Genomic DNA, 12,343 nt, shown 5'->3' with positions numbered 1-12,343 from the left:
GCCCGGAGAGTAATAAAATCCAGTATTTATTGAGGATTTATTGCTAGGCACTGTCCTAAGTGTTTTGCATTTCTTAGCTCATCAATATTAAGCAGCTAACTTTAATGAATCAAGTGAGTGGTTTAATTGAAGACTGAGCAAATTATTTGGAGAGTAGAGTGTGAGGGTGTAATGAATTCTGGAGGTAATGGAGAGAAGGCTTTTGTGGAAAAAGTAGTATTTGACCTGAACTTTAAAATGCTTTCAAAACTTACGCTTTGTTTTTCAGTGGGTTTGTGGTGTTAAGTTCCAAACTTAGAAATTAAGTGCCTGGTAGATAGTTTTTGCTTCTTGTGGAAATCAGTCCCATTTCTCCCAAACAGAAAAACTGCAGAACCCAACAAAAAGCTTTAAGTTATTTCAGTGAGTTTAGTATTTGGAGATAAAGATGATGGAGTATTAACACTAATCTGCTTGGGAAACAGTTATGGAAGAAATTCAAAGTGGCTAAAAATTTTTTACCCTGTGTTGAAAAGGACAATAAAAATTTTAATAACTTTTCTGAACAATCAGGGATTGAGTTTTTCTGATGTACTGATTATTTGTTGTGATAGGAACTTCTTTTATTTATTTTCACTTCGTATTTTATTGGATTTAATGTTCATTGTAATGGAATTTGTTTCAAGTCATTTAAAGTCTAACTCTTAGGAAGAACTTTGAAATGCCATCAGTGAAAGAGTTGTTTTCAATCAAGTTTCATCTCAAACCAGTCTTATACTACTTATAAACTAGAATAATAACCCTTAAAAACAAAATGTTGCTTCATATCTGTAACTTTATCTCATGCAGATAAAGGACCTAATGTATTTGATGTCTTAAGTATATTTTAATTTTTTTGTAAGATTAAACCTCCTTACCTTAAATATTGTGTTTTAATGTAGTGCTTTTTCCTGTTTTCACCAAGATTCAATGAAATGTTGTTTTTATTTACCAGGAAAGGCGGTTGTTTACCTTGTGGCTTTTCATCTGTTCTTTGTTATGTTTGTATGGTCCTATTGGATGACAATTTTCACCTCTCCTGCTTCCCCCTCCAAAGAGGTAAATTTAATGTTGGTAAATTGACAAATGCTGCAGTTAATTATGGAATTATTTTCCCTGTGTTATCTTTGTTAAAACTGTTACATGATTACATTTGTTCTGTCTCCATTCATGAAAGTGCTTGTTAATTCTGCATCGCAGATGTGATCATCAGCCTATTCTCAGATAGAACCTCGTGAACATAGCATAAAGATTAATGATGTGTTAAAGTTTAGCTGTACTAATGTTCCTCTGCCATGTTACATTTTCTTAAAGATATACTTTAGGCCCTGGCTTGTGTAGCTCAGTGGATTAAGCGCGGACCTGCAAACCAAAAGATCGCGGTTCGATTCCCAGTCAGGGCACATGCCTGGGTTGCAGGCCAGTTCCTAGCAGGGGTCAGTTCCCAGCAGGGGACACACGAGAAGCAACCATACATTGATATTTCTCTTCCTCTCTCCTTCCCTTCCCTTCTAAAGATAAATAAATAAAATAAAATAAAAAGATATACTTTAGATCACTGGAGTAAAAAATTGTAAGGGACAGAATAGAGTTAGGAAAATGGGGTTTGGTTTTAGAAACTTTTTAACATTTATATTTTCTCAGGCCTGAACAAATATTCTACAACAAGAGAGAGTGATTCGATTGTGCGAACAAATTGTCTAGGCTGTTGCTTGTTACAACTTAATCTGGCCAGTTTAAGGTTCCACCTGGAAAATAAGGTGACTGAACATTCATGTGGAGCAAGTTTCAAGACCAGTGTCTCTCTCTTGCCTTGACATCACCTGAATTCTCCTTTACCTATAATTTATTATAGCTAGATGGTTAAGAATATATTCCCTAGGGTTAGGGTCGTCCGAGTTTGATTTTTTCTCTGTAACACATTGCTTAATGACTCTGAGCCTCAGTTTCTTATCAGAAAATGAAGTTAATAATGGTGCCTCCATTATTAATATGGAGTCTATATAGGATGTTTGTGAGAATTAAGTGAGATTCACTCATGTAAGGCTTTTAGGATAGTAGCTGCTACAGGGTTAGCACTCAGATATTAGCAATGATGATAGTGTAATTATTTCTCTTAATATTAAATTCATTGAAAATTATAGACCAGATATATAAAAATACTAACTTCTATTTAACTTTTTATGGAAAAACATATATGCAGAAAAGTATATGTACCGTAAGTGTACTCTTGATGAATTTTTGCAGATTGAACACACTTGAGCATCTACCACCCAGGTCAGAAGCAGAACATTATCAGCTTCCCATAGCCTCGTACTCCCTTCCACTCACGCACTTCATGGGAAGCCCGTCCAGTAGCACTGATTGGTTTTGTTTGCCTAGTTTTGTACTTCACATAAATGGAGTCATACAGGACAAATGCTTGTGTGTGTGGCTTCTTTCATTAACATCCTATTTGTGAGATTTGTCCATGTTGTATACAGCTGTGGATCACTCATTCTCATTGCTTATATTTAGTTGAGGTCCGTAACATAGTTTATGTGCCTGGTGTAATATTTGGTGGGCACTGACATCTGGGTAGCTTCTAGGTTAAAGTCACTACAAATAGGGCTGCTGTGAACCTACTAGTACACGGACAAATGCACACACACATGCATATGTGCATACATATATAGTTCTTTTGAGTAGGTGGCTAGGGGTAGAATCTCTGGATAATAAGTTGTATATACATTGATCATTAGTAGATAATGCCAAACATTTTTGCCCATTTTTTCTTATGTGCTTTTAAGGGGTTTTATAAACAATCAATAAATCTTAGTGTTTCTTCAAATATATTCTTCAGACATTTCATAATAATCAACCCTTAGAGTTATGCCATCCATATCTTAATGCTTTAAGTCGAAAAGGACCTGATTTTATTCAATCAATTACTAGTCATGATGGCTATTGAAAACATAGCATGCATGAGAGTTTAGTTCTCATTACAGGAAATAAAAAATAGAATAGGAAAAGCAATTGGTAATACTTATGAAAAGCAGTATAGTATAGAGGTTAAGAACTCAGACTAGCTCCAGACTGTCAGGTTCAACTGTTATCTGTGCCACTGAGCAGCTGTGTGATGGCAGAGACTTTGCTGAGCTGTCTGTAGCTCAGACCTCTCTTCTGTAAAATGAGGATGACAGTAGTACATATCTATGGGATTGTTGTAAGGGTTGAATCAACTAATAATATATGTGATTAATAAATTGATGGTAATAATTAATATTGTATATAAAGTGCTTTAAAGAATGCCTAGCACATGGTAAATGCCATCTAAATGTCATTATCTTTTGTGGTGGTTGTTTTGGGGCACATTGCACCCATTTAGCATTCTGCCCAGGGCTTAAGCCTTTATAGCCACTACTTCCCTGTTTCTGCAAGTTTAGCTGCCTGCCCAATTGTACACCCAGGGACCCTGCTGGTCATGTCTTACTTTCCTTGTCATGGCTCTATTATAGAGTATTGTAATTGCCTGTTTTACTTGTATATATCACCTTAGTAAACTTTCAGCTTTTTGAGGGAAGGGGATCATTTCTATAATGTTCTCCACTGGATTCCTTTCCCCACTTTTTAGCATATAGTTGGTATTCAGTAATTACTGAATGAGTGAATTATTAAGTCATTAAGGGCTAGCTAAACTAGGCTACCTTAACAAATAAGAACAGGATTTTAAGTTTCTCTTTCTAAGTAAGAGTACAGTAGGCTTACTGAGATACTCTGTAATTACAAATCTGTATTTAATTATGTAATCATGTAATTACAAATAATTACATAATTATAAATTTTGATAAACTTAGAAAAAAACTTCATGTGGTAGAGCGTAACAGTAGAAGTTATTATAATAAAAAACTATTTTAGATAGTGTTATTAAAGAAGTCTTCTCTGAAGAAGTGACAATTAAGCAGAGATCTTCATTTTGTTTTGTTTTTAAAAGTTTTATTTACTTATTTATTTTTATTTTTATTTATTTGTTTTATTTATTTATTTTTAGTTTACTTATTTTTGAAGAGAGGGGAAGGGGGGGAGAAAGTGAGGGAGAGAAACATTGATGTGAGAAAGAAACACAAATTGGCTGCCTCTTGCACTCTCCCCAACTGGGGACTGAACCTGCAACCCAGGTAGGTGTCCTGACTGGAGATCAAACCAGAGGGCTTTTCACTTTGAAGGATGATGCCCAACCAACTGAATCACACCAGTCAGGGTGAGACCTTTTTTGTTTATTGCTGTGTCCTCAATTACCTAAAATCAGAGCTAGCATATAATGGACAGATTGCTAAATACATGAATGAATGAATGAATGAATGAATGAATGAGGAGGAGGAGATAGCATACAAAGAGCTGGTAGGCATCTTCCATCACAAAGTGTCATCTTCCCAAAAAGAAAATATGTTTCTATCATTTTCCTGGCAACCCTTCAGAGGTTCTCAATCCGATATAAGATGAATGACCTGCTGATTCACATGGTACACAAGATGTTTCATGAACTAACATCTTGACTAACTTCATCTGCATTCCTTTTTCCTGAAACCCAGCACTCAAGTAATATAGTATTGCTTTAAACATACTCTTTTTGTGTCTTTGTGCTTCCTATACCATGTTCTTTTTGGCAAGATTCTCTTTCCCTTTCTGTCTTCCTGAAAGATTCCTGTTGTGTCTCAAAACCCAGCTTAGATACCAGCTTTTCCAGGTAACTGTCATTAACAAACCCCTACCCTGCAAAGGAGCTTTTATCTTACCTTGTAAAGTTAATGTATTTGTTTCCTGATTTGTAATTTGCCATTCTTTGTTTACGTGGCTTAACCTTTCTACTAGGCTGCATGAGTGTACTTTTGAACGCAAGGTCTATATTTTTACTGGTCTTTAGGTCCCTGAACCTGGGACAGTGCAAACTCTTAATTGGTTTTTAATATATATTTAAGAAAAATTTTTTAAGATTTTATTTATTTGTTTTTATAGAGAGGGCAAGGAAGGGAGAAAGAAAGAGAGAGACACATCAATGTGGGTTGCCTCTCCCGATTGTGGTTGCCAAGACCTGGCCTGCAACCTAGGCATGTGCCCTGACTGGGAGTTGAACCAGTGACCCTTTGACTCCCAGGCCAACACTAAGTCCTCTGAGCCACATCAGCCACAGCCTATTTAAGGAACTTATTTAAAAATTGATTCTAGCGAGAGAAAGAAGAAGGGGGAGAGAGAACACCATTGATTTGTTGTTCCACTTATTTATGCATTCATTGGTTGACTCTTGTATGTGTCCTGACCAGGCATTAAACCTGCAGCTTTGGAGTGTTGGGACGATACTCTAACCAACTGAACTACCCAGCCAAGGCAATATATATTAAATTGAACTGTCTGGACACTCAATTTAAAATGACATTTTATAGTTTGAATTCTGTTTGGTAGCTTTTAATGGAAAATAGAGTTCTAATAATAATTTCAAAGTCCTAATTCATTTTAAACTTTGTTTTATTCCATGCTTCATTTAAAATTCTGGCATCTCTTTAGATTTTCATTTGGTTTAAGCTTTTCATAATTTATGACCTTAGTTCTTAAGGAATAATAATGATGTTGAGGCCTGGAATAACATGGCAGGCTACAAACAGGACAGCCCAGAAAAAATTTATTCGGATTTTACAAGGAAATTAAAATTTGGTTAAAACATCTCCTATCCAGATATGTATTTAATGTCATGTTACTGGCTTTGGGGTTCTTAGGTTCCCCAAGATAAAAATCAAGAGGAGACCCCAGAAAAATTTCCAGACAGATTATTTTTTTTTACTGATTGATTTTAGGGCAAAAGAGGAAGAAAGGGAGAGAGGAAGGAGGAAAAGGGAGCAGGGAGAGAGAGAAAGAAAGAAACATCATTTTGTTGCTGTACTTATTAATGCATTCATTGGTGGCTTTTTGTATGTGCCTTGACTAGAAATGAACCTGCAACATCGGCATATCAGGACAATGCTCTAACCAACTGAGCTACTTAGCCAGGGTCACACAGACTTTTTTAAAATTACTTTTTAAAAGTTTAGTACCGTATCATATTAGTTTAAGGTATACAACCTAGTGATTAGATGCTTATGAGATGATTACTCTGATAAATCTAGTACCTACCTGGCACCATACGTAGTTATTAAAATATTATTGACTATATTCCCTATTTTGTTACATCCCCATGACTGTTCGGTAACTACCAGTTTATACTTCTTAATCCCTTCACCTTTTTTGCCCATCAACCCCAACCCACCTCCAACTGGCAACCATCAAAATGTTCTCCGTATCTATGAGTCTGTTTCTATTCTGCTTGTTTGTTTATTTTGTTTCTCAGATTCCACATGCAAGTGAAATTATCTTACATTTGTCTTCCTCTGTCTGACTTATTTCACTCAGCACAATTTCTTCTAGGTCTGTCCATGTATTACAGATGGCAGGATTTCATTCTTTTTATGGCTGAGTCATATTCCATTGTATATGTGCACCACTTCCTTTGTAATCAGTCAACTATTAATGGACACTTAGGTTGCTTCTGTATCTTGGTTACCAAATAATGCTGCAATGAGTATATGGATGTATATGTCTTTTTGATGTAGTGTTTGGGTTTCATTAAATAAATACCCAGAAGTGGAATTTCTGGGTCCTTCTTTGTCTCTTGTTATAGCCTTTGTTTTAAAGTCTATTTTGTCTGGTATAAGTATTGCTACCACACATTTCTTTTTGTTTCCATTTTTGCAAAATATCTTTTTTTCCATCCCTTTCAGTCTGTGGGTATTTTTCAATCTGAAGGGAGTCTCTTATAGACAACATATGTGTCTTGTTATCCATTTAGCCACCATATATCTTTTGATTGGAGCATTTAATCCATTTGCATTTAAAGTAATTGTTGAAAGATATATGTTTATTGCCATTTTATTATTTATATTTTTAACCTTTTTTTTCTTCTTCTTAAAGAAGACCCTTTATCATTTATTATAGTACTGCTTTGGTGGTAATGAACTAACTCCTTTAGCTTTTTCTTGTCTTGGAAGCTCTCTAAATGTCCTTTGATTCCAAATGATAGCTTTGCTGGATCTAGAAGTCTTGGTTGTCGGTCCTTGCTTTTCATCACTTTGAATATTTCTTGCCAGTCCCTTCTCGCCTGCAAAGTTTCTGTTGAGAAATGAGCTGACAGTCTTATGAGAGCTCCCTTATAGGTAACTAACTGTCTTTCTTTCACTGCTTTTAAGATTTATTCCCTCTGCCTTTAACCTTTGGTTTTTTCATTATGAGGTGTGTTGGTGTTGGCCTCTTTGGGTTCATCTTGTTTGGGACTCTCTGTGATTCCTGGACTGTATGTCTATTTCCTTTACCAAGTTAGGAAAATTTTTCTGTCAGTTTTTTCTAATAGGTTTTTAATTCCTTGCCCTCTCTCTTCTCCTTCCACAACCCCCAATAATGCACATTTTTGTATGCTTAAAAATTTCCGAGAGGCTCCTTATGCTATCCTCATTTTTTAGGATTTTTTTCCTTCTTTCTGTTCTGATAAAGTGTTTTTTGCTTCCAAATGGATGATTTGTTCTTGGCATCATACATTCTACTGTTGAATCCCTGTAAATTATTCTTCATTTAGTTAGTGTATCCTTTATTTCTAACTAGTTCTATTTTATGCTGTTGAAGTTCTAAATTCATTCAGCATCCTTATAACCAGTGTTTTGAGCTCTGCATCTCTATTTTGTTTAGTTCTTTTTTCTTGAGTTTTATTGTGTTCTTTCTTTGGGCCATGTTTCTTTGTCTCCTCATTTTGGCTTCCTCCTTGTGTTTGAATCAGGTGCAGCTGCTGTGTCTCAGTCCTGGTAGGGTGGCATTGTGTATTATAGTTAAGTGTCCTTTAGGGCCTAGTGCAGGGGTATCAAGCTCATTTTCACCAGGAGCCACATGAGCCTCGTGGTTGCCTTCAAAGGGTCGAATGTAATTTTAGGACCGTATAAATATAAGTACTCCTTAACAGTTAAGCGAAAGCTCAGTGCTGTCACTGGGTAGAAACAAGGTGCTGGGCCTGATAAAACAACGTGGAGGGCCGGCCTCAACCCTCGGGCCTTGTGTTTGCCACCTGTGGCCTAGTGGCACAATTTTCCTGGTTATCAGAGCTGGGTGCCCATGTGAGCTGTATGCACCCTCCTTTTAGATTTGAACCTTGATTGCTGTTGGTATGTCAATGAGAAGGATTTATTCCCAGGCCAGTTGGCTTCCAGGACTGGCTGTGATGATTGTGGAGGATCTGTTGTGTAGCAGTTGACCCCATGGACCGGGACTCTCTTCAGGGGGCTCTGGTGCCCACTGAGTCTGCCCCTTGCATATGTTACTTGTGGAGGTGGTTGTATGGTACTTTGGCATGGTCTAAAGCTGTCCGGCAGGTGCACTAACTCTGGATCAACTTGAGAAGTGCAGGCCTAGTTCAGCTGCCTGAGTCCCGCTCAGGGCCAGTGGATATGACCTACAAAGCTGTCTGTTGGCTGCTACTTATGCTGGGATTGGCGGTGGCTGCTACTGTCAGGCCCGGGGTCACAGCAACAGGTATGGAGTACACAGGGGCTAGATGCTGCTTACTTGAGAGATACTAGGAAAGTCTGAAGCATGAGCCAAGATGTGCTGTGTGTATGAAAAAGCCACAGGAAATGACTTAGGTGGGCCCACAATTTGAGTGGGGTGGGGTCTCTGGGAATCAGCAGGGTGGGGAGAACAGTGAGCTAGATTGATGGAGACTCAGATATGGTGTCTGCCTGCTGCTTCTATGTGGGGAGGGCTCAGCAAAAGAACAGTGGCCTCTGGCAGCACTTCTGGGAGGAAGCAGCCCCTCCAATGCTTATACTGAAGCCAGATAATTCAGTTCCTCCTTCTGTGTACCCATATGAAAACTTTTTTTGAGATTTCTTATTTATTTATCTTTAGAGGGGAAAGGAAGAAGAGAGGGAGAGAAATATCAATGTATGGTTGCCTCTCAAGCAGCCCCTGCTGGGAACTGGCCTGCAACCCAGGCATGTGCCCTGACTGGAAATTGAACCATGATCCTCTGGTTCAAAGGCCCACGCTCAATCCACTGAGCTACACCAGGCAGGGCTGAAAACTTTTTTTTTTTTAATCTTATTAATTTATTTTTTAGAGAGGGGGAAGGCAAGGAGAAAAAGAGGGAGAAAACCATCAATGTGTGATGCCTCTCAAACGCCCCCTACTGGGCACCTGGCCTGCAACCCATGCATGTACCCTTACTGGGAATCGAACGGGCAACTCTTTGGTTTGCAGACTGGCACTCGGTCCACTGAACCACACCATCCAGGGCCCCATGTGAAATGTTTTGAGTGTTGCCTCAACACTGGAGCTCGGAAAGAGTGAGATCATCAGCAAGTTTATGCACAGGCCCTTTAAGAGGAACACCTTGGGACACTAGGACTTCTCAGCCTCACTCAGCCACAATCTTTGCTTTTTACAGCCAGAAGTTATGGGGAGTGCTCTTCCTAGTAGTGGAACCCTATTTGGGGGGGATGCATAATGTGGGGCTGGGATACCTCACTCCTCAGGGTGTAACGAAGTGAGTAGTCAGTACAAATTGCTGGAGAAGGCAGTATGCAGGGAGGGAAAAAACCCCACGGTGGAATAGAAGAATAAAAGCAGCTTACGCTCCAGTGGGAGATTCTCCAAGGCAGACAAGGAGCTTGTGACTCAGCAGAAAAGAGCTTGTACAGAGTATGCATGGTTCAAGACTTTGCCCCCTTGCTAATAAACATGTCGGCTGGAAGAGGGGAAAAGGCAAATATGGCTGAAACTGGCGCTTATTGGTTGAAAATTTGGACATTCCCACTGGTTTTCAGTTATATGGGATTTGGGGAAAAGCCTTTTAAACAGAAGGTGGGCAGAAGCTCACTCTTGGCTCTTGGCCTCTGGGCCTTTTGTCCTTTTGTCTTCATGGCCCCTCTTGCTTGCTTCACACCCCCTGGTTGGAGAGTGCTTAGGGCTTATTATGCCTTGTATGTTTGGAAGCCAGCTTCGGGAGGCAGAATTTCTTGCTGGGATGTGTCCTTCACTGGGCTCCAGCCCTTGATATGCTACAACCCATTGCAGCATGGCATACAGGTCCTGAGCTGCTTCTACTCTTTCTCATTCTGAGATTAGCTCACAGAGGCCTGAGCTGGGAAATTCCTTGTGGATGGAGCTTCCCCTGCATGACTATCTGGAGTGTTCTGGCAGCACATCCTAGACCCTGAGAGAGATCAAGCTGCTATGCAGTGATGGCCATCTTGGCTTCAGAGAGAGAGAGAAAGCCTAGAGCTGTAGAGATGGAGACCTAGTTGAGTAGCAACCTTGGGCTACAGATAAGCAATAATGGGCAACTTCTAGACATGGATTTGAACATTAATCTTCCTGAGGGTGACTGGTTTTCTGTGCTTTGCGGGAAAGGTTGGCTTGGTGAGCTCGGAGCAGGAATGCTCCCAGCCCCCTCAGATTGGGAACCCTGTTGGTAAAAACCTGTTTCTTTATCCCACAAATCTTTGTTCTGTGCTTACACATGGAGGCAACAAGTGGCTGGACCGCATGTTGCCCAGTTACAAGGGAAGACCTCCACAGACAACCTGCCCTTTGTGACCTTTGACTGCCACACGTGGGTGGGTAACCAGTTTGTTCTGTAACTTTACCTTTTTCACCAGTCTTGTAGTGGCTTCTTCATCATATCCATAGTTATAGGACTTCTGTTTAGTTAGGTTTCAGGAGGTTCTGAATGATGGTTGTTTTGTATTTTAGTTGTGATTTTGAAGTGTTTGTGGGAAGAGGTGAGTACATCAACTACCTATTCAGCCATCTTGACCAGAAGCCTCCCTGGTCAGATTTTATTAGGCTTATGCTTGAGCACAAGAGAGGCAGTAAGGTTATTTATTTATTTATTTATTCATTCATTCATTCATTTAAAGGTTTCTGGTTTTCTTTTTTTTTTTCCCCAATTATATTTTATTGATTATGCTATTACGGTTGTCCCATGTCCCCCCCTTCATTCCCCTCCATCCTGCATACCCCCTCCCTCCCACATTCCTCCCCTTTAGTTCATGTCCATGTGTTTTAAGTTCTTTAGCTTTTACATTTCCCATACTATTCTTGCCCTCCCCCTGTCTATTTTGTGCCTGCCATCTATTCTACTTATTCTCTGTACCTTTGGTTTTCTTCTTTTTTTTTTTAAGATTTTATTTATTTATTTTTAGAGAAGGGGAGGAAAGGAGGGAAGAAGAGAGAGAGAGAGAGAGAGAGAACCATCAATGTGTGGTTGCCTCTCACTTGCCCCCAACTGGGGACCAGGCCAGCAAGCCAGGCATGTACCCTGACTAGGAATCCAACTGTTGACCATTTGGTTTGCAGGTCACCACTCAATCCACTGAGCCACACCAGCCAGGGCAGGAAAGGTCTTTTCAACTGGGCTCTGCTTGGCTGCTTTTATAACCTGGGGACAGAGTGGGCTTGTATGAAAAGATGAACTTTTTTAAAAAGGTGGGCTTGTGGAATTTTCTGTTTCAGGGTCTGTCTACTTCCTCCTTCTGTCAGATTGCTTAACACCTGTCTTTGCCCCCTGGGCTGTGAGGGCCAAGATATCAAACTGTTCATTACCACCATCCCAGGAAGGTGGAATAGCAATCAAAACTTCATTAGCTAGCTGCACGTGAGAGTGCTAGTTATCACATCCACAGTTAGAAGGGAGATAAAAATAGGCACCTCTGTGTTTCTGAGTAGAGAGTGAAGGGATGGTGATATTTTTACAGTCTGGATTTCTTTCTGGCCACCTGGTATCTTTGGGGTCCCAAACCTAGGTCCTTCTCTCTCAGTCATTCCATAAGATTTTTATTCTCTATTTATAAATGTTTCAGAGACTTGGGCTTTCAGGAAAGAACTTTCTAACAAGTTATAATTCCTTTTAAGAGAATGGGCCATCTTGCAAAATAGGTAAGTATTTCCGTACCTGAAAAATTCAAGAGGGGCTAGATCTTGGAAATGTGGTCTGAAGATTCCTGCCTGCTTGAGGTTAAAGTGACCTTAAGTCTCAATTGTAAGATCACAGGAAATTTCTCTTGACTTCTTTCTGTCCTCTTTGTCTATGTAACTTCTTGTTTTTTATAAGTAATTTGGGATTTGCTTGTACCATCAAGATTGGATTGAGGGAGCCAGGCCCGGTAACCTAAATAGACTCTTCCACTTTGTACATTGTGGTATTTCAGTCTGGTTAGAGCAACAGTCTATGAAAAGCAACAGCATGTATTTTACATCAGCAGTACTGGGTGAAACA

At 39.4% G+C, this 12,343-nt stretch overlaps 1 protein-coding gene across 1 annotated transcript in view; it reads left to right on the top strand.

Moving 5' to 3' along the window:
* Positions 1-12,343, top strand: part of ZDHHC20 (zinc finger DHHC-type palmitoyltransferase 20) — an 86,220-nt gene that overhangs the window by 23,190 nt on the left and 50,687 nt on the right. The window contains exon 3 of the mRNA XM_037157818.2: positions 974-1,077. Coding sequence (XP_037013713.2) covers positions 974-1,077 — 104 coding nt within the window. The remainder of the gene's footprint in view (positions 1-973; positions 1,078-12,343) is intronic.

The sequence above is a fragment of the Artibeus jamaicensis genome, unplaced genomic scaffold (assembly GCF_021234435.1).
Source record: "Artibeus jamaicensis isolate MK-2021 breed Jamaican fruit bat unplaced genomic scaffold, CSHL_Jam_final contig_3188, whole genome shotgun sequence".
Classification (NCBI taxonomy): Eukaryota; Metazoa; Chordata; class Mammalia; order Chiroptera; family Phyllostomidae; genus Artibeus; species Artibeus jamaicensis.
The sequence above is the reverse complement of the archived record's forward strand: the minus strand, read 5'-3'. Positions and strand labels throughout refer to the sequence as shown.